The sequence below is a fragment of the Erithacus rubecula genome (genome assembly GCF_903797595.1).
Source record: "Erithacus rubecula genome assembly, chromosome: 1".
Classification (NCBI taxonomy): domain Eukaryota; kingdom Metazoa; phylum Chordata; class Aves; order Passeriformes; family Muscicapidae; genus Erithacus; species Erithacus rubecula.
Window position 1 is genome coordinate 23,563,103 of NC_136658.1, and position 26,689 is coordinate 23,589,791.

At 44.9% G+C, this 26,689-nt stretch overlaps 1 protein-coding gene and 1 long non-coding RNA gene across 2 annotated transcripts; both read left to right on the plus strand.

Annotated features, from left to right (window-relative positions):
- Positions 1 to 542: 542 nt before the first annotated feature.
- Positions 543 to 26,219, plus strand: ATP1A1 (ATPase Na+/K+ transporting subunit alpha 1). The gene is made up of 23 exons (XM_079305381.1): positions 543 to 961; positions 8,390 to 8,494; positions 9,694 to 9,753; positions 10,751 to 10,954; positions 11,297 to 11,410; positions 11,908 to 12,042; positions 12,196 to 12,313; positions 12,793 to 13,061; positions 14,068 to 14,266; positions 15,630 to 15,739; positions 17,114 to 17,248; positions 17,784 to 17,976; positions 18,447 to 18,622; positions 19,169 to 19,305; positions 20,584 to 20,734; positions 21,258 to 21,426; positions 22,014 to 22,168; positions 22,518 to 22,641; positions 23,320 to 23,465; positions 23,592 to 23,722; positions 24,159 to 24,260; positions 25,354 to 25,445; positions 25,877 to 26,219. The coding sequence occupies exons 1-23, from the start codon at positions 950 to 952 to the stop codon at positions 25,903 to 25,905; spliced, it is 3,066 nt and encodes a 1,021-aa protein (XP_079161507.1). The 5' UTR covers positions 543 to 949; the 3' UTR covers positions 25,906 to 26,219.
- LOC306802248 lies at positions 14,341 to 15,561 on the plus strand. The gene is made up of 2 exons (XR_013774323.1): positions 14,341 to 14,440; positions 14,476 to 15,561. It is a non-coding gene; the product is annotated as an uncharacterized lncRNA (long non-coding RNA).
- Positions 26,220 to 26,689: the final 470 nt, after the last annotated feature.

Consider the following 26,689-nt stretch of genomic DNA (forward strand, 5'->3'; position numbering starts at 1 on the left):
AAAACTTAAAACCAAACAAAGTGAACAAACACAGTAATAATTTCTGCATCTGTCTTTCCCAAAATTTGAAGCATAAGGGAAGGATGACCGTAGCCAAACTTGATCCCCTAACCAGGCTCCCTCAGCAGCAGAGGGCACAGAAAGCTGCCCCCTAATTCTTCCCGAGTCTCCAGAAGTAGTTTCCGGCAAGAGCACGCACATCTGCCCCGGAATTGAACGCGCTGAGGCTCCAGCAGATAGGCAGCATGGCAGGGACCATGCCCAGCAGAACGCGTGGGGGGTGGAAAGGGAGCACCAGGGGTCTTGAGCCTCTCAGCGAGCGGGGGCAAAACCGGCGGGGAGCCGGCACCTGGGGGCTCCGGGCGCCCACAGGGCCGAGCCCCCGCAGGGGCTGCGGGCAAAGCGCCTGAGCACCCCCGGCCTGGCGGCGGCGCGGTAAACAACATAGGCGCCGGGGAAGAGGCTCCGCTCCGGCGAGGCGTGGCCGGGGTAGCCGGAGGGAGTCTCAAGGTGCGTGCCCTGTCCCAAGATGCACCCGGGAAGGCGGAAGGGCCCGCGGGCGCTACTCCCTCCCAGCCTGGCCGCAGCCGCTGCCCCCTCCCCCAGGACCGCCCCCCGTTCACGCCCCTGTATGCCACGGAGGCGTGGTGCCACAACGGGCTGGGCGTGGCAGTGGAGCGAGGCTCTTAATGCGCGGGAGCTCAGAGACTGCCTGAGCTACGCGCGGTTGCGGTAACAAAGAGGAACGACCCGGTCAGTGGCAGAGGGGGGCGAGGCGAAGGCGAGAAGCCGAGGAGGAGACGGAGGAGAAGAAAGAGAAAGAAGAGGAAGGCGAGCGCCGACCAGGGTGCTCCTATTGTTCCGCACCTGCGCCGGCCGGGACACGTGGCGCCGCTAAGCCCCGCTCCTCGCCACCCGCCACTTCGTCTGCACGCAGTCGCCCGGCACCATGGGCAAGGGGGTGAGCGGCGGGGCTGGGCTGGGGCGGAAAGTGGGAAATTCAAGGAGCCGGACCGTGGCCAATGCCCCTTTCTTTTCAACGGGGCTGCACTTTGTCTCGGCCAGGGCGGCCACGTCGGGTCGGGTGCGAGGGCGGCCGCGGCCGTTGGTGAGCGGCGCCGGTGCCGCCGGCCCCAGCAACGTGCGAGGGTGGCCGCCGCCGCTAGCGGAAAGGAAGAGTCGGGCCGAGGGCGTGGCGGAGTCCGGGGCAAGCAGCTGGCGTCCTAAAGCCCCCGGCTCCTCCTTAAGGCCGTGTCTGCCCGACGAGGGGCCTGCCGCCCTCCCGTAGTCCCCGGGGCTGGTGTCATCTGGTGATCTTGCGGAGCTAGGGAGGGAGCGCGGCTGCTCCCCGGGCTCCTGGGAGTACTTTGGACTTGTCTTGAGACACGAGGGCTCGGCGTGGGGGAGGGGGGACAGGGGGTGACGGGAGAAGGGGAGCCGTCAGCAATATTAGGGCTAATGTGCCTATTGATAGCAGTGAGGGTGTAATGGGAGATGGTGGCAGGAGGGAGTCGGACACTCGTGGGGTCTCTTGTTCAGTGGGGTAATAAATTCTCGCAGAAGGCTGTGCAGCTGTTTTTGCCCTGTATCAGCATTGTTTCTACCTTACAGTCCTTTATTGGGCTATAGCCCATTATAGGGCTATAGGGAGGAGAAGTCCTTAATTCAGGTCGTATCCTTTAACTAAAGAAAAGTGTATGTGAAGGCTGTTGGAAGGAAGCAGTGGTAGAAGCCTGTTGGAGGATGTTGTGCTCGAGCACCCGTGGGCAGAGCAGAAACATTTCTTGGCTTGCTCTGATTTTGTTTTATGCCAAAATACTAGAGACCAGTTTCTGCGTTTTGTTGTTTGGATGTTTGTTGCTTTCCCTTTGAATGCTTCCCTGTGTATCTCGTGTAGTTGGAAGTGTGTAGATTTGTGTTTACTTTTGGTTGAACGCATTCCTGTAAAATTCCCAGATTTCTCTGCTTCTTGAGGAGAGCAGGGCCATGGCAACAGTGGTAGCATATTCCGTGCCAACAGGTGTGCTGTGCTTTCCAAGCGCTGTTCAAACATTGACTTGACTTTGTATTGTCCTTATCGGTGCAGTACAGCAGCAGTGTTGACATAACTGCATGAGTATCAGAGAGAGCTGCAAGAACGTGGCTGAACGGACAATTGCTCGGAAAAGGGGGTTGAGGAGTGCGTGGGGTGGGCTTTCAGCATTTGTTCTGTGTATGGGGTTTCTTTTTCCTAAGGAAGTCCTTCTGTTGCTTGGCAGCCCAGCCTGTTGTATTAAAGTCCAGTAGGCAACAGGCCGTGTGGACAGTAAAAGTTCATCTGGGAGAGAAGACACTGCGGAGAGATTGGGCAGTATTCTGAATATTGTTTAAATCATTAGAGCAGCCTTTGAGCTGTGTGTGTATATAGGACTGCAGTGCGAAAGGCTTCAGGGGCTTATCCTGCCGCAGTGGGACTTACAGAAGATACAAACACTTTCCAATGTAGAAAGCTGTCATGCTTCACTTTAGATTTCATAAGTTGCACGGATAATAAAGCCCAAAACTGAAGCACTGCTGCAGAGGATAGTTCAGAAGGGATAATACGGTTGCCTCATGCTTTCTGGTAATAAGTCACAAGATTTGCTCGTTTAGCAGTGAGAATGCATGCGTATAATGGGGGACCCCCTGAAGAACGGGCATGTGAGAGTGAGGCAGTGAAAAAGGCAGAGTGTGGATGCAGAACTGAACAGCGTATTCCTGCCCTGCATTAGGGTGCCCAAAAAGAAAACTTCTTTCCCTTGGGTGCATGGGATAGAAGTGGAAAAAAAGAGCCTAAGTGTGAGGAAACAAGTTTCTTCTCTCTGTGGCTGTAAGGAGAAGCTGAGTCAGTTTTACTTTAAATGGTAATGGGGCAAGGGGAGAGCAGTCAGCTGCTGCTATGCAGCGCAAAAAGCAGATTCTGGATTTTGTTCTTGTTCAGAGCTGACTGGAAGCTGTTTGGAGACAGCAGCATGTTTTACTCCATCTCCCTTGCTGCACAGGCATAGTACAGAGTTGGTGGTGTGTGCTTTGGGTCACTTCTGGAGGTCAGCTCTGCCTTAAAGGCCATGAAGAAGAGACGTGTTTAATTCAGATTGTATCTTCTAACTAAAGAAAAGTGTTTGTGAAGGCTGTTGGAAACAGTAGTGAAGACTTTTGGAAGCTGGATGCTGTGATCAAGCACTCATGTATGGAGCAGAAACACCTCTTGGCTAGCTCAGATTTCCTTGAACTCCAGTTTAGGGATTTTTTTTTTTTTTCCCTGTCAGAAACTAGGAAGGTTTATTGCATAATGGAACCAGCTGAGGGGGAATCATGCAGATCAAAGCAATTCGTATCTGATGCAATTAAAAAATCTTAATATATTACTTTCCCCTTCCCCCATCTTCTTCATTCTGTTATTGCTATGGCTATTTTATGACAGTTCACTTTTTATTACTATGGCTAGGGGATAGTCCTTTTGCTGAAGGAAACCCTGGGCCTTGTCAATCCATATTTTTGGAAAAACAAGTGGACAGATATCTCTCGCAAGTGAGATGAACTGTACAACCCACTTAGATCCTGACCTGCTGAAAACTGCAGCTTATCCTTCACCCAGGTCTTTCCAGGGGGTAGCCTTCACCAGCTGTCTAGTAGAAATCTGGGTCCAGTCCACTCATCTTAATGTGTTTATCAACTATTAGAAATGTCTGGGGTTATGGTGACTATTTATTGCAGGCGAAGAAGTGAGAAAGGTGACACTTTGTAGTTGGCACAGCACCAGAAAACCGAGGACAGGCTGCTCAGCTGTGCAGTGATGACATTTGGAAAGCCCTCTCTGCTCTAGGGTCTTCACACAACTCCAGAGCAGTAGATATGTTTATCCTAATACCCAGAGAGGGCTTAAAGTGTGTGAGTGGTCCTTGTTTTATCCTGATGATTAAAACCCTGATTAGATTTACAACTCTTCTCATGGGAGAAAGAAATGTTTGTCCTTTCATAATTTAGGAAGCAGCAGTCTGTGCACAATTAGCAATTACTGTCTGTTGAGTAAAAACTGCCTTGTACTGTCCTAGATGCTGAGAGTCTGATCAATTGATGCAGCTTAAATTTTTGATTCAAGGTAGGTGATTGAACATAGCTCTTGTGAGAGAGTAAGAAGGATCCAAAGAAACTGTTCATCTTTTGCTAGGATTGCGTAGGGTCATGGAACAGTTTTCAGTCCAATAGGTGGAGTTAGTTTTCTGATTCATCTGGTTAATTTATTTACTGTCTTACACGGCATCAGGATAGTAACTTTTCTGTTTTCTCTGCACAATTGATTATAATGACATAAGCAGTAAAACAGACCAGGCCTCCAGGGACTGCATAATTTGTTTTGGCTCTTACTTGACATTTGCTGAATTAGGTGATCTTGGATACTTCTGAGCTTGTCTGCTGATTTGTACCCCTCCTATTTCCTGGTAAGTCATGGCTTGTATTGAGAACATCAGCCATGAATGCTTCAGTTAGTCCAGAGTGGAAAATCATTAGCTGTATCTGAAAGGCAATAGGGTTTTCTGGGGGACGTATAAAACTTCTTACACTGGTGTATACAAATGTTGTGCTTATGCCAGTGAAAAAAAAAATAAGTCTTGCATTAAAAAAAGCTGTATTGTTTTTTGAGACAGTTTTGATGAGTCAGTTCTTGGGCTAAGTCAAGCAACAGGGGAGACATTTTTGATGAGACAGACCTTCCTTTGTGTTCAGGCCATGTGATTAAATTGTGATAAGATGTGGATGAGGAATACCACAGGCCTTCTTCTTTGTGCATCAGGAAAAGAAGCGGGGAGAGCAGGGAAATCCTACAGTGCTGAAGTGGGATGAAAACCTCTTCCACTGGCAGCCCAGCCAGCGCAAGCCTTTGTTGAACAGATTGGGCTCATCTTGCAGGAAGGGAGGCAATGGCCCCGGAGGCATTGAATGGGGCAGGACTTGGACTCTGATGTGTATGTCAAGTTGGGTATTGAATGATGAAGCAGGAAGTTCAGATTCTGCGTTAAATGATCCTGGGAAAAGAGCTGAACCTGATTCTCCTGACTTACCTACTTACTTTTTCAGTAAGGGTGGGATGTTGTACTAAAGTAACAGAAGGGAAAGTATTGAAAATATTGTGCCTTTTTTTTTTTTCTTTAAACTGCGGCATTGCTGGGCTCCTCAGTAAAATAGACTCCCATTAAGATCCAAATACTTGGGTATTTAAAGAAACAAGTAACTCTATCCACTCTTTGTTCTGACTGCTGGGCCTTTTGGTGGTTAGATTTTTTTTTTTTTTTTTTAAAGCAAGTCATGCTTGAACAAGGGCAATGAGCTTTTTCATGTTTGCCTACTTGTGGATTGTTTCAACTGCAGCTGAAAAAGCTTAAGCCTCCTATGTTTCTGGATTATTCACTGCCCCCAATGAGCTGAGTAACTGTATTTCTCACAGAAGTTTCAAAGAACCAGGAGGATTTTAGATCACCTGTGAGAGCTTACCAAGCTTTTCTTGGGGAGAAGGGGTGAGCTTGAAGGTGATGGAGTGGTAGTCAGACAAGGCACTAGCTGCTTTGCCTTTGTTAGGAATCGTTTCTCATCTCAAGCAGTAATCAAGAGGCATGTGTTTTGTGTGGGGCTATGTTTGAACTTGTCTGCCATAGCTCCAGAAGTCCAAGTTGTTTCCTTCAGGGACTGAAGGAGAGAGCTGCTTCATGGTGGCTTTTTGTGATTTGTCCTACAGCAAATTCCTGTGATGCAGGACTGTGAAGACCTTGCTGGTTTAAGTACTGTGGCTTTCAAATTTTTAAGAAAGGAAATGGGAATTTAGGTGCAGGGAAGAGAATGTCAGGAATGCTGTAGTTCTGTGTTTTTTACTGGATCAGTGGAGACAAATAGCTTAGCTCTGCTCCACTTATTAAAAACTATTTCCATTGCACAGCTTCATAGTTGCATGCAAAGCTTGTCTTTGCTGAGCAGGGCAAGGGGAGACTTCTGTGCATGTGAAATGTGTGACTATGGCTACAGAGTGTTGCACACAGAGCTTTCTCAGTGCAGTAAGAACCCTCGTCCAGATGCAACAGATTGGTTCTTTTAGAAAAGTAATGATCTTCCTTCTTTTCATGTAGTTTCATTTTTGGTTTTGGTTTCTATTTCTCTTGAAATAAATAGATAATAAAAATTTCCTGTGCTAGCTGCTCATCAGGAGAGGTCTTGGATCCAAACAATAGTTTTGTGTCCAGATCACTCTCAGAAATCCTGCTTCTCAAGGGTCCAATTCATGGTTTGAGGTGCTCATGCAAAGAGCAAGCAAGGCAGTGGCTTTGAAACCTCTTCTTAATCTTGTTAAAGATTTTATTCTAGTGCCACTAAGTATTGTTTCATCATAAAGCTCTTCTTGAGGATCTTATTAGGTGAAAATCTCATCATATCAAACTTGGCAGAGTGTAATAGGTCCCACACAGAAGGGAACAGAAGGTTGACTTTTAAGTGATATGTGCACTGTCGTGATTTGTTTGTCCTTAGATGCTTTTTTACCCCATTACAAGTCAGATCTAAATCTTTGCATGATTTCTTGTAGAATTAACCATAATAAAAGTGAATAAAAATCCTACTGAATAAAAAGGCTTTAAGCAAATCATCTGCTCTGTGAAATGTAGGACTAAGCATAGATTGAATGTGCAAAAGTGCACTGCTGCTTTGTATAGCATTCTTGCTGCTCAAACTGCCATAAATTGCAAGCAGATTTGTTGTGTAAACTAGCCAGCTAGTTTGCCAAACTGAGAATGAAAGTGTTACAACTTAGCCTCCAGAATCCACCAGCCAGAGGTACCCCCTCTTACTTGTCTTCAGTTGATAGGCTGCTCCTCCTCACCAGAGGCTGTGGAAGGCTGGGAGAAGGGAGGGGGAGGAGGATTTAATGCCATGGAGAAGACATAAGTTTGCTCTCAGGAATTGCTTTCTTCTGCTCTTCATCACTTTTTCAGCTTGAACTGGGGCTCATACATCAAGACTGCCTGAATAGTGTGTAGCTTGCTTTCTTCCTTGCTAGGCTTGCACAATGTCTGGCTCTAATGTGTATTGGGGATAATACTGAGCAGACTTCTTTCACTTGCTTATTTTTATTATTTATTGTAGTGCCATGACTTTCATAGAATCGTGTAGGTTGGAAAATACCATTAGCATAATTGGGTCCAATCTCTAACCCAGCATTGTCAAGTCCACCACTAAACCATCTCTCCAAGTGCCACATCTACACATCTTTTAAATACTACTAGGGGTGGTGACTCAACCAGTTTCCTGGGCATCCTGTTCCAGGGCTTGATGGGTCATGAAGAAATTTTTCCTAATAACCAATATAAACCTCTCCTGGCACAACTGGAGGTAATTTCCTGGAGAATAAACCAGCCCCCACCTGGCTACAACCTCCTTTCAGGGAGTTGTGGAGAGCAATAAGGTCTTCACTGAGCCTCCTTTTCTCCCAGCTCAACAACCCCAGCTCCCTCAGCTGTTCCTTATCGACCTGTACTCCAGACTCTTGACCAGCTCTGTTGCCTTTCTCTAGACATTCTCTGGCACTTCGATGTCCTTCTTGCAGTGAGGGGCCCAGGACTGGACACTGTGCTCAAAATGCAGTGTTACCAGTACCAAGTACAGAGAGACAACCACTGCCTTGGTCCTGCTGGCCACACTATTTCTGACACAGGCCAGGATGCAACTGGCCTTCTTGACCACTTGGGTACGTGTTGGCTCATGTGCAGCCACAGTTGACCAGCATCCCCATGTCCTTTTCCACTGGGCAGCTTTCCAGCCACTCTTCTCCCATCTTGTAGCACTGCCTGGGGTTGTTTTGACCCAAGGGCAGGATTCAGCACTTTGCCTTGTTAAATCTTGTATTGTTGTATCAGCCCATCAATCCAGCCTGTCCAGATCCCTCTGCAGAGCCTTCCTGCTCTCCAGCAGATCAACCTTCCTGCCAACTTAGTATCACCTGCAAACTGACTGAGGGTGCACTCGATCTGCTTGTCCAGTTCACTGATAAAGATATTAAACAGGAGTGGCCTCAGTACTGGAAAAACCCCACTGGTGGCCAGACACCAGCTGGATGTAACTCTGTTCACCACCACTTTCTTGGTCCAACCCTCTAGTTGTTTCTTTTATCCAGCACACGGTGTACCTGTCCAAGCTGCAAGCAGCCTGTTTCTCTAACAGAATGCTATAGGAAACAGTGTCAAAGTCTTTACTAAAGTTCAGGTAGACAATTTTAATAATAAACTGTAGTAATTTTGTCTGCCTGGCAGTCTTGGGTGTGTAGTTCATGTCTACTGCTGTGGAATTTGACTCTAAGATGTTTCTAACAATACTGTGTCTTCTCTTGCAGGCTGGAAGAGACAAGTATGAGCCCACTGCAACATCAGAGCATGGCGGAAAGAAGAAGGGAAAGAAGGAGAGGGACATGGATGAGCTTAAAAAGGAAGTTGTGATGGTAAGTGTGTAGGGAACAGAAAGAGCAGCTTTAAGAATGTTTGCTGTGCCCAAACCCTGTGCCTAATCTGACTAAAAGAGAAGCAAACTGGTGTGCTGACAGTATGGTGTGACTTTAGGCACTGATATCCCTTTTCTTCCCCTCTATCCCCAAGCCAAGTGTATTGTGTTTCAGCATCAAGATGAGCACACGGTAAACCCTGGTAACATCTCAAAGGGCACTTGACACAGAACCAGAGTCTGTGCTTGCCTGCATTACCCATAGCACAGTATAGATGTATTTCCTCAGCCAGGCGAGTGCTCTCTGCATAGCAGCATTACGGGCTTTATTGTGCTGTCATGTGAGTGGGACTGCTGTTTTCATTCCAGCTGAGGAGTTGAGGCTGTACAGCTCTATTCACTGCTGGCCTCTGCTCAGACTGACCTCAGTATTATTCCTTCTAATCATGTTTGAGGCTGTGGGGAGTGTCTCCCTTCTCCATCTGTGAAAGCTGAATGATGCTGTATCTGTCTGTGAGCATCATCAGGCTCAGATCTGCTGTCCTTGAAAATGATGCAGATTTTGTTCTTTCGGTTTGAGAGTGGGCTTTAACATTTTTGACCTATCTGTTAGGAAGAGGGGATTCTAAAGGCTGCTCAAAGATTGCATTCTGTGTTCAGTAGTGATGTGTACTTAAGGCATCTGCTCCTCCAGTACAACCTTTTAACTGAAGCATTGCTCTGAACCAATTCGATTCTACTCAAAAATAGCCTGGCTGTGGAAAGAAGCCTCTTTGGGGAAAGAAACACCTCGCCCAAAGTAGTGCTTCATATAACAGCACTGCTTAAAAATGTGTGAAATTGCAGGTTTAATCTTTCGTACATTCCTACCTTCTTTCCCAGCTCCTTTTCTTTCCATTCCTTTCTCAACCTCCCAAAAAACCCCACCCACTCAGGTTTCACAGAATCTGCTGAGGGTGTAATGATTGCACTGAAAGTCAGACTTTTTTAAAAAAGCTTTCAAGTACCCAAATAGTCAGAAGAATGCTAAAGATGACACTGTGTTGAATTCCAGAGTGAGTTTGAGATTTCTCTTCACAGAGAGGATGAAGTGGAATCCTGCTATCTCACCGTTACAGATAGGAGGCCTGGGGTGGGGGCTGGAATTGCTGAGATCTTTTCTCAGATTATTCTCTCTTCCAACTATTTCTTGTCTTTCAGGATGACCACAAGCTGAGCCTAGATGAACTTCATCGCAAATATGGAACAGACTTGAGTCGAGTAGGTAGACATTGTGTTCCTTCCCTCTTTGCCCTGATCTGAAAAGAAACAGCTACAGCTCAGAGCATTTCACAAAGGGTGGTTGGGTTTTGGTATGTGGTTTTTTTTTTTATTTTTTTTTCTTTCTGTGTTTAATCTCTCCTGCTCCAGTTAAGTTTCTCAGGCTTTGGGAGAAATGTTGAATTCACAAATACTTCTCTTATCCTCCCACTGTACAACTTGACTGCAGTGCTTTAGCAACTTTGCTTCTAACAAAGCACTGCTATCTGCCTCTGAGTTGTTCAAGGTCAAGGATTCTTAGTGTCTTTTTTTTTCTGGAGGAGCATGTAATGATGACAGATGTTTCTTATGTAGCAAATGTAGTCTAGAGAGCTAGCACATGCCCAGAGACTTAACTGCTACTAGCCATCATTAATTAAAATTTTGCCTTCCTGCAGTAAGAGGTGTGTAGGTATCCTAGTCTGCCTTCGAGTCCAGTACAAAAGCACTGCAGTGGTTGTACATTTTTGCTGTTGTTAGCTTTGCTTAATGCATTTCTTGCATGATTGCATATGGCATCAAGTCTGCTCTTTATAACAGTACAGAGATTTGATTTTCTGTGTCCGAGAACTTGGCTTCTGAAAGCTGAACTTCCTGGAAGGTTGTTCCACCATGTCATTGCTTTTATGGCCTCCAGCTTTCATTTGTTCCATAAGTTGATACAGGTGAATGGCATTGTGCTGTTCCTCAGATCTCAAAGTCTCTGGCTGTAGCCTTCTTGTCCTGCCCTTCTTCAGTGTTCGTAACCCATGGCCTGCAGGCATCTCAAGTAGCATTCAACATCCTGTAGCTCCTGTTCAGCTCTTGCATCCTGCACTTGTGTTGTGGAACCCTAGCAGCTTTCGATGTCTCCATTACCTGTTAGCAGCTCTTTGTTGCGATGGTAGAACCTGATCAAATTCAGACCTGCTTTCTGCAGTTGGTCTTGCCACAATGCCTAAAAAACCCCCTCTTGTAGGGTTTGACTTCTGCACGTGCAGCTGAGATCCTGGCTCGTGATGGCCCAAATGCCCTCACCCCTCCACCCACCACTCCTGAATGGGTAAAGTTCTGTCGGCAGCTCTTTGGAGGATTCTCACTCCTGCTGTGGATTGGTGCTATTCTGTGTTTTCTGGCTTATGGCATACAGAGCTTGATGGAGGAGGAGCCCAACAATGATAACGTAAGTAAAAATGTCTGGTTTCCCTCAGAGGCAGGCCAAGCAGCCTGTTGGGCTCAAGGCAGATTACCTTCCTTTAAACATTCAGTCCAGAAGCTTTTCTCATAAACACAGGCAATTCAGTGTGTGAGCTTAACATGTTTTAGAGTGCTTCCACATAATGAAACGAATAGGCAACTTCCTTTGTGTTGTGTTAACAACACTAGCTTGTGACAGCCTTTGTGTGCAAAGTGTTCAGAGACTGCAAGTACCTTCATGCTTGTGATAGGGCAGGCAATTTATTTGGACAAGCTAGAAGCCTTTCAGGCAGATTGTTCTCTGACTCACTTTCTCTGCTGTTTGTAGCTGTACCTGGGTATTGTGTTGGCAGCTGTAGTTATCATTACTGGCTGTTTCTCTTATTACCAAGAAGCAAAAAGTTCGAAGATCATGGAGTCCTTCAAAAACTTGGTGCCTCAGGTATGGAATAAATAATTTCCTTGAGGTCGGGAAAGTCATAGCTTGTTTAAAGGTAGTAATGGTTTTAAACATCTCTGGTTGCAAGGGTCTGGCTGTTAATGTGGGTTTTTAATTTTGAGGGATCTGTGAGACTGCTCCAAGTAACTACACTAATAGCCCAAGGTAGTTCCTGAAGACCTGTGGGTTCCACCCGCTTTTTAACAAACATAGGACACTTTCTCCATAGTCTGGGGAGTTCAGTAGCTGGTGTGATAAGCGCTAAAATTTGGATTCCTTCATGGACAATCTGGATCATACCTAACTATCACACTGTCGCCTTGGTAACAAGGAGCTTTAGTATCAAGAAAAAAACCCTTATTTTTCTTAAATATATATATCAGTTAAAAATATCTTAGTACAAGTAGAAGCCTTTTAGAAGCATAGCGAACTATTTTCAGATCTTTTGACCTTTTCCTAAGAGTTGCTTTTGACGTAATTGTTTCTTCGCTGTCTTTCAGCAAGCACTTGTAGTCAGAAATGGTGAGAAGATGAGCATAAATGCTGAAGGTGTTGTAGTTGGAGATCTAGTGGAGGTAAAAGGAGGAGACAGAATTCCAGCTGACCTTCGGATCATATCTGCACATGGTTGCAAGGTACTGGTGACAGGCTGTTGGGAAACTTCATTCTGAAGGAGGACGAGTTAGTTTTCTATGCTGTGAGTGGGGCTGGAGTGGAAGAGAAGGATGGGGAAGTACCTAGTAGGCATCTGTCTGGTCATGTATGACAAATTACTCTCTTTCATGTAGGTGGATAACTCCTCACTTACTGGTGAATCAGAGCCTCAAACCAGGTCTCCAGACTTCTCCCATGAGAACCCACTGGAGACCAGGAACATTGCCTTCTTTTCCACCAATTGTGTGGAAGGTATGTGTGTCTCCTACTTCCCTGAAGTATGAGCAATGATATTGAGCTGTAAGCAGTGTGAATACACCATGAGCCTAGTTCTACCATGCAAGAGCAGGGTGGAAGTTCCCATCAGAATCATTGCTCATTCCAACTGCAGTACTGTAGAATGAGCAGACTCCACAGCACTACTGGGTTTTTTGTTCTTGCCTCTTTCAGAGGAGCAGCTCTGTCATGTCTTCTAGCCTGCCTGTTTTATTACAACTAGAAAGAGTTGAAGTGCAGATAACATAATGTGAACCATGAAGTAGAGCTGTTTGAAGTACTACAGCTGCTGCAGAAAGCAGGAATGTCAGATATCTCTGGCAGGACTTATATTGCAGTTTTAAATATGGGGGTAGACAGTCTTTGTGGTGAAACTCACCCAGAGCATCCCTTCCACACCTACAGGATATTAATTTGTGGTTGATTTTGTTTTCTGAAACCCATCTCTCTTCTAGGCACTGCCCGTGGCATTGTCATTAGCACTGGGGATCGCACTGTGATGGGCCGTATTGCCAGTTTGGCTTCTGGACTGGAAGGGGGAAAAACTCCAATTGCCATGGAAATCGAGCACTTTATCCACCTCATCACTGGAGTGGCTGTGTTCCTGGGTGTCTCCTTCTTCATCCTTTCTCTCATCCTTGAGTACACGTGGCTGGAGGCTGTTATCTTCCTTATTGGGATCATTGTTGCTAACGTCCCTGAAGGGCTGCTTGCAACAGTTACGGTGAGTGAAATTGGAAAAAAGATTGAATTTGCCACATATGTTGTCCTTAAGAAAGTGGAGTATTTATCTCAATGTGCATTCAGAGAGATGAACACTAAAGTAAAGGAAGGTGAGTGTGTAGGTTAGGCTTTATAAGTTGAGTGTATTTTAACTAATTGCCTGAATCAGCATCAAGTTCTGCAGCATTGTCTCATAAAATTGGGTCCCTAAGTTAGACCTGCACAGAGGCTTGGTGTCATATAGCTGAAGTGAGCAAGACTAGTTCTAGTCCTGCCTTTTTCTGTGGCAAGAAGGGGTTTTCCTGCTACAACTGTCAGTTTTCTATACTCACGTGTACACCAGCCCTTCCAACCCTTAAGGGCTGGCAGAGCATCCAGCAAGCTTCTCTCTAGCCCCAGCTTTTGGTCTGGGATCTGTCAGAGGTTTTGGTAAGTTTGATTTCCTGAAGAGGTAGTGAGAATATCTAGGTGTTCTTAGATGTATGGAGAGTGGTGGTGGACAGGAGAAAGTGCTTCCATTCTGCCTTAGGAATGAACAGCAACCAAGCCAGGGAGTGAGCAATTGGGAATTGGAACTAGATAAGAGTCTTCAGAAGGAAAGTGAGCTGGAGTGGTTCACTTTCTACCCAAGCAACCTGCAAAGCCCTATCACTAGAGCTAATTTGGGCCATCTCATATGTGACTTACCTTCACCTATTTTGAGAACTCCTACACTTAGGAGATGGCAACTTTGACTGAAGTGTTAGTCTGAGGCATGTTATTTCCTTCCTAATGCACTGAGAAGCAGGAGGCTGAAGCCTTTTCTGGAGGTTTTGCAATGAGGACAATGTCATTTAAACATTTAAACAGCTGAAATGTTTGTTTATTTTGCAGTGGCATGGTGAGCAAGGAGTTAGGGAATCACTGCAGGGCATGGAAGCTGGTTGTCATTCCATGTGCACATTGAGTTAGATAGCAGTGTCATTACAGCACAAGTGCACCTAACCTGACATCTTTCTTGTCCCCAGGTATGTCTGACGCTAACGGCCAAGCGTATGGCTCGTAAGAACTGCTTGGTGAAGAACCTTGAGGCTGTGGAGACCCTGGGTTCCACATCCACCATCTGTTCAGACAAAACAGGCACCCTGACACAGAATCGCATGACAGTTGCCCACATGTGGTTTGACAATCAGATTCATGAGGCTGATACTACAGAGAACCAGAGTGGTAAGACTTCCTCTCTGTGCTTGAGGCATTTCATTAAAAATGGGTTTTTCTGGACCTTCCTGGACACTGGTTTGGAACTTTCCAGTCCGAGTGGCCTTCACAGTGCAAGGACTTCTAATGTACAGTCTAGAAAGAGCATAAAAAATTGAAATGACACATAGAAAGCTTTGCACTGTACCATTATTCTGTTTAATCCTTAAACTGTGTAGCCTGCCTTTTGTGCAGAATTACTCCATTGGAATTTGAATCTCATATGTTTGTCCTGTACATAGAAATATTTGCAAAGTACTTGATTATCTTTGCTAAAATATATCTTGATGGAATTTCTCAGTCTTAAGTCTGTTGACAGTATGGACAGCAGAAGTGTTGGCCCTGATAATAATTACTTGAGGCTGGGCATAGATGGAAAGTTCTCATGTGGAACTAGATGGTTGGCTTGGGACAGGGGTTTTCTCATAACACCCAGGTTGTGTTTGCATAGTGCCAGCAATGAATGTAAGACTTTAGTAGGAAGTTTCTCCTAGTTGATAAGAATCTGAAGTCTCAGTGTGCAACTGAGAGAAATGCTTCTCTCTAGAACTGTTCAATACAACCAAACTGAGGAGTTTCCCAGCTGTTGCCTACCTTGTGAAATGCTGTGCTTGCAACACAGTATTAGCATAAACATTTTTCCAGTGGTGCTGCTGCACCCTGCCCTGAAACAGCCCAAAACATTGTGCTTGTCTGCACAATGGCTTTAAAAAGCCATTTTATTTAACACTATTGCAAAGTAATTAGCTATAAATAGATTTTTTGTAAGCCCTAGGCCTGGAAACAGTTGGTTTGATTGCAATGGAAATAAACCTAGACCTCACTTTATGGAAAGTATGTTAGGTTATCAGTAAAATATCTCTTCAATTAATCTCCTTTAAAGCCAACTTAAGAGCCAGAATGAGTGTGTATCTTTATTTAAGCATTGTTCCTTTGGGAGCTATTTAATCCAGTTCCTGGGCTAAAATAATGGATAAAATGAGACAACCTGGAGGTAGAACACAGCATCCCTTACTCAAGCCCTCTGAATGAATGTTGCCTGTCCAGAATTCCTTGGCTTTGTCAGTGTGTCCCTCTGTTGCTGCTGGATATGACCATTACTGAAATCTTGAAAGCAGAAGTGTTCTCTTGCACGGCTGCTGTTCCATCCTCTGGTCTTAAAATAATCAACTGCTCATCAAGTATCTGGAAAGGGAGGAGGAATGAAAGAGACAGTGATGCTCTGAGTGTTTCCTGTTCCTGAGGTAAAGGTTTCTTGCTCTTAAGTCTGTGGGATTTTGAAATTGTGACTTGTTTGAGGGGTGTCTTTTTGACATTCTTCCTCTGCTTTCAGGTGCTTCCTTTGACAAAAGCTCAGCCACTTGGACTGCTTTGTCCAGAATTGCAGGTCTCTGTAACCGTGCTGTGTTTCAGGCTGGTCAGGAAAATGTACCAATTCTTAAGGTGAGTTCCCAAAACAAAAGTGTTTGTCTTGTTGCTCACCACCATCCTCTCATAAAGGTAGTGAAATTACATCTTTTGGGTCACATGAACCTGCAAAGTAGAGGTAGCTGCCACTCTTTAATCTTTTTTGTAGTCTAGCACTTTTAAAGAAAGTGTGCTACAGGCAGGGGAAATGGGATTGAAAAGACGTTTTTTCCCACAGCAGAATCCTTGCCATCTGCTGCCAACTACACTCAGTTTGGGAGGCCAGATATTTCAGACAGGGCTAGGAAAGACTAGAAAGCTTTCCTAGGCATTTCCCAGTATCTGGCTGTTCCAGGAATTGCCATCTCTGGCATTTGTACATTTCAAAGCTACAAATTCCTGGTGCTGAGAGAAGTAAACATCAGAGCTGGGGGAGCAGTGGTTGTGGGAGACTGGCTAGAGACAGTCTGCTCTCATTTGCAAGTCTCCTTAAGCTTTCACTGGTACAGTGCTGGTGTAGATGCTGGCAGAGTACCAGTTCACATTCCTCTTTCTGCACTGTGACCCATCCAGGGCTGAAATTAACCATACAGTGCTTATAATATGTCAAGTATTAGTCATGTTGCTTAGTAAACTTATTCCCAAGGGTGTTCTGATGCAGTGGTAGTCGAGGTGATAGGAAAAACTATTTGTCCCCAGCACTCCTCTGACTATCTTAAGTCTACAAAATGTATCCTGAAATTAAAGAGCTGGAGTTCTTCCTTTTTTTGAGGAAGGCTTGGGAGAGGGGTGTTTTGAGAATTTTTTAGATACCGAAAAGTAGTACAGAAATGAAAAAAAAAGTTTCTCACAGACATAGACCAGAAGGGCAAGAAATACTTGATTTCAATTGCAGCAAAGGAAACTCCTCCAGGATACTGAGCACATACAGACCTCTTGGGCTGACAATCCCCATCTCTATCAGTCCCAAACTTTATGGGAAAGGGAGACATGAACAGATCAAATTTCTCCCAGAGGCTTCATAAGCTGGTGTTATACTGGAATGGGATAGCACATGAGAGTGTTTCTGTGCGCATGTCATCAGTCTTCATCTCACATTAGCTATTCTTCTCAAAGTTTATCCTCCAGCCTCACTTGGTCTGACTGTATCTGGTTATGTGACTTTCTCTAATCCTTTAAAAGGGCTTCTTGACTTTGCCTCAAGAAGACTGCTGCCCTCTCAAGATGGGAGGCCTGGCTTTTTGAAATGCAGTACTTGTCAGTATTAGATAACAGAATTATTTATTCTTTGCTTTCATAAAATGTTATGTAGAAGCTGTGATTGGGCTGTGATGAATTCACTCTTAAAATCTGTTTTAAATATCCAAACATCTCTGGTTGTGTGTTTTGATAGTTGTCTTTTTTCCTCAGAGAGCAGTGGCAGGAGATGCCTCTGAGTCTGCACTTCTGAAATGCATTGAATTGTGCTGTGGTTCTGTCAAGGAGATGAGAGAAAGGTATCCCAAAGTGGTGGAAATACCATTTAACTCTACCAACAAGTACCAGGTAAGCAGGTGTCCTTTTGAAAAGAGAGCTGCTTTGTGAAGTACTAGTGTAAATTTTCACACAGTGTGCCTCAGAACTTGTTCTGGCACCTAAATATTGTCTAGCCATTACTTGTTTGAAGACTGCGCTATAAATCTAAGTTAATAGACCATAATAGGTACCTGGTATAGGACCCACACTGGCACTAAGGTGTTGGCTGCTAACAGAGGATCAGACATGCTCTCAACCTGTGTAGCACTAGTGTACAGAATGTGGAGTAATTAAAATCTGGGAATAGGAATGAACTGCTGGGAAGTCACCTTAACAGGTGGCACTTGGACAAAGAAAAGGTCATTACAACACCTGCAGCTACACATTAGTGCTCAAGAATGCATAGATTCCTTAGTTTGCAAACCTCTTTAAAGTGTGGGTAAATGAAAACTAAAGCAGAATAATCACAAATGGCTCTGAGCTGCTATAGTTGCAAGCCATTGATATTGGTTACTTGTGTCCTTCACATATGTTTATAGAACAGATTTATTTCTTCCACTCTTAGCTGTCTATCCACAAAAACGCAAATCCATCAGAATCTCGTTACTTGCTGGTGATGAAGGGAGCTCCAGAGAGGATCTTGGATCGCTGCAGCACCATTCTTATTCATGGCAAAGAGCAACCATTGGATGAGGAAATGAAAGATGCTTTTCAGAATGCCTACCTTGAGTTGGGAGGCCTCGGGGAGAGAGTGTTAGGTAAGGAAAAACAGCCTTATTATGTTGGAAAAGATCTGTACTTCATGTTCCCATGCAGTCCTCACAGATTAAGTGAAGGATCACTCTGTTCCTGCAGTGTAACCATAGTATTAAGGTCACTTCAGCAATTCATGTAGGGACAGTCCTGCCTTTAATTTAAAAAGCAGCCTGCAGGTCTGGTCTGTCCCAGAAGTGAAGTTGCGTAGATCAAAATGCAGCAAAGGGTTTGGGACCTTACATGGGAGCACATGTTATTTGGTTATTCCACTGCACAAGAACCGGGATGTGTCTGGACAACAGCTGGTGGTTATCAGAATAGGAGTGTGACTCCTGTCTCAACAGCCCTGGCTAAACCTCTGACTAAGCTACCCTGTTACTCTTGTGTAGCTGTTTGCAGAAGCAGTACATGTTCACTCTCTTTGCCTCCTGAAGTATAGGAACAGAGTAAATGTGGGTTTGATGTGTTACAGGATTCTGCCACTTGGCTTTGCCTGATGATCAGTTCCCTGATGGCTTCCAGTTTGATACAGATGACCTGAACTTCCCTGTAGACAAGCTCTGCTTTGTAGGACTGATGTCTATGATTGATCCACCTCGTGCTGCTGTGCCAGATGCTGTTGGCAAATGCAGAAGTGCTGGGATCAAGGTAATTTATTCCTGGGTTGAAGATAACCTCACTTCATACCTGTGGAAATAAAGGGCTTCCTTGACCTCCTCTAATGTAAGTGGATGAAGTAATTGATCAGGATTTCACTACAACTACTTCAAGTTTAATTTCTAAGTTGAATATAAATGGTATATGTTCATGAAGTGAAAAATTAGTGAAACTTCAAACTGCTAGGTCACTGGTAGGTGCTGAGAGCATGGTGTCTCAAAGCACATGATTTGGCTCAAGGTGAGTTCTGCATGTGCTGCAGTACTGACTAAAATGAGAGGGAAGCAGAGGCTGGAAGTGAAACTGGCTCCATTAGCTCAACACTAACAATTTTTAACAATTTAACAATTAACATCCACCTCAATCCCTTACATACTGGTAGCAGGTTATTTGCCTGTACCTCAGACTTGCTCTGTGTTAGGGCTCAGAAGTAAAACAAAAGACATGTGGCCTTTTCTTTGTAAGGGATCCTGCCTTTTGGGCAGTGCTGCTCTGCAGTGCAGGCAAGGCTTTCATGGCAGTCTGTTTGCATTTCAGGTTATCATGGTTACTGGAGACCATCCCATCACAGCCAAAGCCATTGCCAAGGGTGTTGGCATTATCTCAGAGGGCAATGAAACAGTAGAAGATATTGCTGCTCGACTCAACATTCCTGTCAGCCAGGTCAACCCTAGGTAATTTCTGCTGGGAAAGGCCTGAGCTATTCAAAGAATTAAGCCTCTCTCCTTGCCTTGGATAACCACTCAGCACGTCCCCTGTGGACATGAAAAGCTTGTCATTTGCTTAGCTCAGTATATTGTGATTCTTCAGTGTGTATCATGAGTTATGTGAAGAATGCACGAGACTGTCTTAAATATGCGTGTCTTGTGTGTGGAAAGAGTAAGATTGTAGGACGGCAAAAGGAGCAGAACTTATGCCAGGTAGAGGAGTTGACACTGGTGCATAGCTAAAAGCAGAATAAATGTGAAAAGGGAACTTTCTCTTAAGGGTTAATGCTTGCTTTCATAGCCTCGCTGGGACTGAGGCATCCTTAGAAAATGTGCTTTGGCATAAGCAGGCTGTTCGCAGAATGGCTGGGCTGTCTGCATTGCTTAGCTTGACCTAGCCTGTGTTTGGGCTGGAGGACAGCCATGTAGCTTATGAACTGTGAACAGAGACACCCCACAAAATGAAATTGCTTGGGATTTTTTTTGTTGGAATTTTTTTACTTTTTAATTTCATTTTTTTTAAGATTTTGAGGGTAACTTCAAAACCCAGCAATGCAGGCTGGGTTTGGCTGGGCTGTATGACTGAGCAGGTTAGCAGCTGGCACTAAGGGTAAGGAAGGAATTGCCCTGTCTAAACTGGGTGATGTCAAGAGCTGTATGGCTAGTGTCCTAGACCTATAAGGGATGGTATGCTGGGCTGGAGAGATGGTATTTTGCTGTAGCATGTAGGGTACCAAACCAGTCTAAATATAACATTGCATGCTTCTGTGGCCAAAGGGTGTAAATTAGTTGGAACTGGCATGGTGTGAACACTCTGAACAAACATGTGTTGCCAGTCACATGGCCATCAGTCTATTGCAAAAATGATTGCCTGCAGAAGACGGCAGCATCCTGAAACCTTGGAAGCTAACTACCTGAGCCAGAGATTTTTTTTTTTCAGAGAGGCCAGGATTTGTGGAAACAACTAGTCTTTGCCTTGATGCACTTTAGAAAGCTATGGAAAGAATTAAACTGCTCATGAGGTTTTTTTGTCTGTTGCTTGGTTCTATTTTGTCTTTCTTGGTGTTCCCCATTGCCTCTCAAATTTTGAGGATCAAACTTCTGTGCAGAGGCTGCCTTGATTAGTATTTAGTCATAGCAGAAGTTGGTCTTTCCCAAGAGCACAGAAGAGCCTTATTTTTATGGGGAAAGTACTGCTAATGAGAAACTTACTGTGAAGTAAAACATGCTTTCTCTTGTTTGCAGGGATGCAAAAGCTTGTGTGGTTCATGGCTCAGATTTGAAGGACATGACTAGTGAGCAACTGGATGACATCCTGCTTCACCATACAGAAATTGTCTTTGCCAGGACATCTCCTCAGCAAAAGCTTATCATTGTGGAAGGCTGTCAGCGACAGGTAAAGAGGGGGAGGAGAATAAGGATCTATTAGATAATTTCCCAGACATATATATGTAACTACCAGATAGTTCTGCTGTTGAAGTGGTAGGGCTAAGTCTCTTCAGTGCCCTCATGGAAAGGGCCGGATGAAATCTTTGTCAGTAACCTTCAGCTGCTGTCAGGCTGCTCTACAATACATAAATATAAGGGTCTGACAGGAAAGTGTCTTCAATTTGTACTGAGGCTTTCTTCTGATCCCAGGATGTTCATTAGTAAACTTAGTCCCTAAATGCTCTGGATGTGCTTGGGAGAGGAGGATCCAATATGTTCATGTGTTGCTCAGTGTCTCCTTTGGAGAGAGCAGCATGGCTCTCTTGATAAGCCTCATCAGAACAGGGGAGAGCAAGGAGGAAGTGAGGTCTCTTTACAGCAAAGTGAAAGTTTTTTGTGCTCCATCTGAAAGGTAGGAGAAAAAAAGCTTTTTCTCCCCAAAACATCTTACATGATGATTTCAGTCTTGCTGTTTCTCTCTTTGTGACTAGGGTGCCATTGTAGCAGTCACAGGTGATGGTGTGAATGATTCCCCAGCCCTGAAGAAGGCTGACATTGGTGTTGCTATGGGTATTGCTGGCTCAGATGTCTCCAAGCAGGCAGCTGACATGATTCTGCTGGATGACAACTTTGCCTCCATTGTCACTGGGGTTGAAGAAGGTGAGTCTGTAACCTATGGTGGTAAAGTAACATGCTTCAGCATCCCCTCTGAAATTGAGGCATCTTGGGGCTCTTCTTTGAGTTTATCTCTATGACAAGAGTTTTCAAGGAGAGCAGCACTCTTCTTCCTCCCTTCCAAGTTTTATTATTTTCCCTGGGTGTTTAGCATGACCCTTGGATAAGAGGTAGGAAGCAGTTGAATAACAAAAGCTATGTTGTGCTGTTTCCTGACATGTGACCTTACAGTCGTCTTTGCCAGCTGAGTGTGACACATTTTCCTTCCTGATGGAGAAGCAGCTCTCAAACAGGAGCACAACAGAGGGTCCCTCCAGGGGCTCTTGATGATGTCCAGAAACCAGGGCTTAGTGTCCTACTGCTGTGTGCAGTGAGCCCTGATTACTGTGACCAGAAGTGTCACTCTTAAGAGAACAGGTGTTGCTGTGCATGGAGCAGTCTCACCCTTACATATAAGAGAACCCTTTCATTTGCTGTGCTAGCAATTTGCCATTTGCTGTTAGCATTAAAGCTGTCTGCAAGCTGCTTGGCTGTCTTCTGCTAAGTGAGAGTTACTCTGTTCTCTCTTCCAGGGCGTCTGATCTTTGATAACCTGAAGAAGTCTATTGCCTACACATTGACCAGTAACATTCCTGAAATCACACCGTTCCTGATCTTCATCATTGCAAACATACCCCTTCCTCTGGGAACAGTCACCATCCTCTGCATTGACTTGGGCACTGACATGGTGAATGTGGTTTCTTTGCCTAAAGAAAAGAATGTGGATATTCTTAGGTACCCTAAAGAAAGAACATGTGGGAGGAAAATGCTTAAATACTGTTTTCTCTAAGGTTCTGATTTCAAGTGACCATCTTATACTCCTTTTATTCACATTAATCTCATGGCTCTTGAATCTGAAGATGTTTCAGCTCCTGTAAGGACAAACTGGGGAAGGGGAGGGGGTAAGATCCTTTTAGAATAGAGTATCACATCTAGGGCTTTTGGGGAGTGCTGTTTCTTGCACTGAATGCATGGGATGGGGAAGACTATATAGTGGAGAATTTAAGCTCCTCTAACAGGAGTTCTGCCACCCTCAGGTCCCTGCTATCTCCCTGGCATATGAGCAAGCAGAGAGTGACATCATGAAGAGGCAGCCCAGAAATCCTAAAACAGACAAGCTGGTGAATGAACGGCTGATCAGTATGGCCTATGGGCAGATTGGTAAGCTGCTCTGTTTTCTTTGACACCAATTTGAATTTAGTGGTAGCAGTCATTCGTCCCCCATAGCTTATAGTGGTGGCTTGTACAGCTTGGTCCATTGAATTGCTTTCACAGTAATTTTGTTTAATTGCACAGCACTGTAAAGGAACTGGCTGACAACCAACTCTCCTCTGGTTCAGACTTGTTCAGCAAGAACATAGATCCCATTGTTAGTTTTAATTAGAAGTAAAGGATTCTCTCCAGCGTATCCCTAAACACACAGCATTAGGAGCCTTGATTAAAGGCAGCTTAAGAGATGTGCCCAGTTCACAGGATGGAAGCTCATGCTTAATTGCTGCAGACCTTGGGAACCTTCTTGACTGTATTTTGCAAGGCTTGGGTGTGGGCAAGGCATAATGAGAATTGAGAGTTTTATGCTTGACCTTGAGGTATGGTGCTGTCGCAGCATACGGCAGAACAGAAGTAATTCTGTACAAAGTTGGGGGCAGAAGCTGTTCAGCACAAGGGTTGCAGCAGAGTTTGATGTTAGTATGAACTATTTCTACAGCTGGTGCTTGGGACACTGAGCCCCACAAGGAGTAATTTTTAAGGTAGTCAGCGTTTCTTGCAAGCTATTGTTGTCTGATACTGCTCTGCAAGTAGCTTCATCAGTTTTACTGTCCTTTCTTCCTGGTTTAGGTATGATCCAGGCCCTTGGAGGCTTCTTCACCTATTTTGTAATCATGGCAGAGAATGGGTTCTGGCCTTCTGGCTTGCTAGGGATCAGAGTTCAGTGGGATGACCGATGGATTAACGATGTGGAAGACAGCTATGGGCAGCAATGGGTGAGTTTTGAGGCACAGCTTAGAGGCTTCCAGCCAAAATATTAATGTTTGCTGAACTTAGTGTGAGCACCAGAGAGCCAAGCCAGCATATTTGAACGAATGCTCTCTGCTTTGTTTGCTTTCTAGACCTATGAACAGAGGAAAATAGTGGAGTTCACGTGCCACACAGCCTTCTTTGTCAGCATCGTGGTCGTGCAGTGGGCAGACTTGATAATTTGTAAGACCCGAAGGAACTCTGTCTTCCAGCAGGGGATGAAGTAAGTTAGCCTGTCCATGGAGGATTTAGAATTGGACTCTGTGTGCCCTCCAGCGCACAGCATTCTAATCCTTCATACCAGCAGTGTCTGGGTGTTTTGGCAAGTCTTGATCAGAGAGCCTTGGTAGTGGGTCAAAGAAGACTGGGTGCTCTCTTCCTTGTAGTACTTGCTTGTAGACTTGCAGTTATCAGGCTGAGACAAAAGTGGTGGTTTCTGTTGGCATTGCCTGTGGGAGCTAGCCCACCTCAAAGGACACTGACAGTCCAGCACACAGCCTTGATCTTGTACATCAAGAGATCTTGTGGCATGAACCCCAGCCACCTCCTGAATCTCTCTGAAGAGACTTCTAATATCATCATGGCAACTCTGCTGTCACCTTGGCTGGATGTCATCTCTGAAAGTACTTTGTCCTTGACTTCTTTCCTGTTTCTTCTAGGAACAAGATCTTAATATTTGGTCTCTTTGAGGAGACTGCTCTGGCTGCCTTCCTGTCCTACTGCCCTGGGATGGATGTTGCTCTAAGGATGTATCCTCTGAAGTAAGTTGCATCGTGCTTTTAATGTAGCAAATTGTACCACAGAACAATAGTGCTTGGGGGGTGGGGAGATGGATAAAAGTAGTTGTGAACTAGAGGACCATCAAACCTAGTTTTGAGAGTTCAGGTTAGAGGGTGTCAGTGATCCTTTGCTGTCCTGTGGCACACCAGGGTTTTCTTCATTGTGTGTGGAATGTTTATGAGGAGCCTTCTGTTCAGTGTCTCACTAAAAATCAGCGCCACAACTTCAGTACCAGTGTGCTCTAGTGCAGCTGCTTTGTTTGCATGGAATATATTTATGGATAGTGTACTGCACCTCCAGAGAAAGCCAGTTGTATTGCTGTTAATCATAGGCCAGATGACTCTTGGGTACTAAAGAACTGCTGATGTTTTGTGCCTTTTTTCCAACATTCCTTGGGAAGAGAGCAAGTACTAAAATCTTTTAAAAGCTGCTATGTAGATGCAGATGACCAATTGATGCACGGTAACTTTCCTAATGTTTGGGAGTGTGCCAACATTTTAAGTGTTGCTCAACAGCATTGCAACACTTCATGGCAAGGTTTAGTCTTAAGCCAGAGGACTGTTAAGTGTCAGGAAATCTTTATGGAAAAAAAAATCCTAGTACATCTTGCGTTCTATTCAAAACATTGCCTGGAGTTGGGTGCTGAAGTGTGAGCATTTCCTAACAAGAAAATTGGCCTGTGCCCAGTGCCTGCAGCAGCTGTGTATGTGTAAATCATGAGGGTAACAATACAGTTCCTGTGAGCAAGGCTCTAGGCACAAAGGTTGTGTACTTAGAGGAAATATTGATTGATGATTGCTTGATAGGTGGGGAGGTGCTGGTACAGAGATGAGCAAAGGTGCCATGACACACCTTGTGTTGGAATTACTGTCCAAAAGTGGATTAATCTATGGCAGCAGAAAACCTGGTACTAATCCTTGGCTTGGAGAATTCTTGACTGAACCCCAACCAGACCGAACTGTCAAACTGGGTCACGCCAGCCTTCTTGCACTTGAGTGTGCCATCAACTCAGAGCTGTGCCAGTCAAAGAGCGTCTCCATAGCCTGTGTTCTGACTGTTTCCTCTCCCAAACAGGCCGACCTGGTGGTTCTGTGCTTTCCCATACTCCCTCCTCATATTTGTGTATGATGAAGTCAGAAAGCTCATTATCAGACGCAACCCTGGCGGTAAGAATATGCTGCTCATCTGTGTATTTCCTTTCCCACCTTTTCATGCTGCTGAGTTCTGCAAAAGCCCCAGCAAAGCTTGGGGATCCCTAAGCAATATTTGGGACTGTATTTTGCTGTGTTTTCCCCTTCTTCAACATTAATTGTGCAGTTAGCTCAAATTAAGGCCTTCTTGCTGTCCCTACATTCTCTTCCATTATATAAAACTACAGATGCACTGAAGTAGATGGAAAAGACTGCTTGGATAGTATAGAAAGCTGGAAGAGCTCCTGAAAGCTGGAGAGCATCAATTTGGCAAGATTTTCCCATTGTGACAGTCACTTACTAGCTCAGGTGCAACAGTGCAAGTTTTCAAGAGCCTAAAAGGAACCCTCATAACCTTGTATTTGGTTTGCCTTGAGACTAACTATTTATCCCTCTTTTTCCTTTAGGCTGGGTGGAAAGAGAGACCTACTACTAAAAAGTACCTGTAAAACATTCCACACACAGCCCATGCCACCTCTCCACCATCTCCCCTGTGTGCATACTTCATCTTTGCAAAAGCAGAACTGTGCCTGAAGAAGGAGTGAGCTGAAACTAAAGGAAACATGAAGAAACATGGACTGGAGGAGAAAGCAAGGGGGAGGTTGGGTGGAGGGAGTGTCTGACCATCAGACCAGAGAGGAGATAAGAGTTTGAGTAGATTTATGTGCCTTTATGTTTTTGTAAGAGGAAACTGAAGATTTTATATGTGGATTTTTACAAATAAAGATGGATTATAAGAGGATGACCCCACATGGTGTTAGGTGGATGTTTTTCTCAAGGCAAAAATTGGGTTAGGGCAACTTCCCCATCCTGGCTTAGGGTGTGGTCATGAGTGCAAGGGTTAGTCCCTGGCTTCCTGTTTTTGTGATAGGGAAGCAGAGCTGCTTGGCCCACAGACAGCAGCCTGTGTAAAAGCCCCAGTACACCTTACTCTAGCTCAGTGCTTAATATGACAAACTGTTTGCCAGCACTTGGATCTTGCAGCCTAAAGCTCAGGAAGCTTCCTTGTTTCTGACTGGCTGTTTTGAGCAAATGGAGCTCAAGTCGAGTGGAGAGAAGAGCTGGCCTGCCTTGAGGGGCTCTTTGCTGGGTTCTGAATGAGAACAGGCTTCCACTGACTGGCACTTGGATCCAAGCAGCCTTGTTATCAAAATTGATGCTGATTATACTGCTTGCTTACCCAAGCAAGGGATAGTGTTTCCTGGTGTCCTCTGTGCATG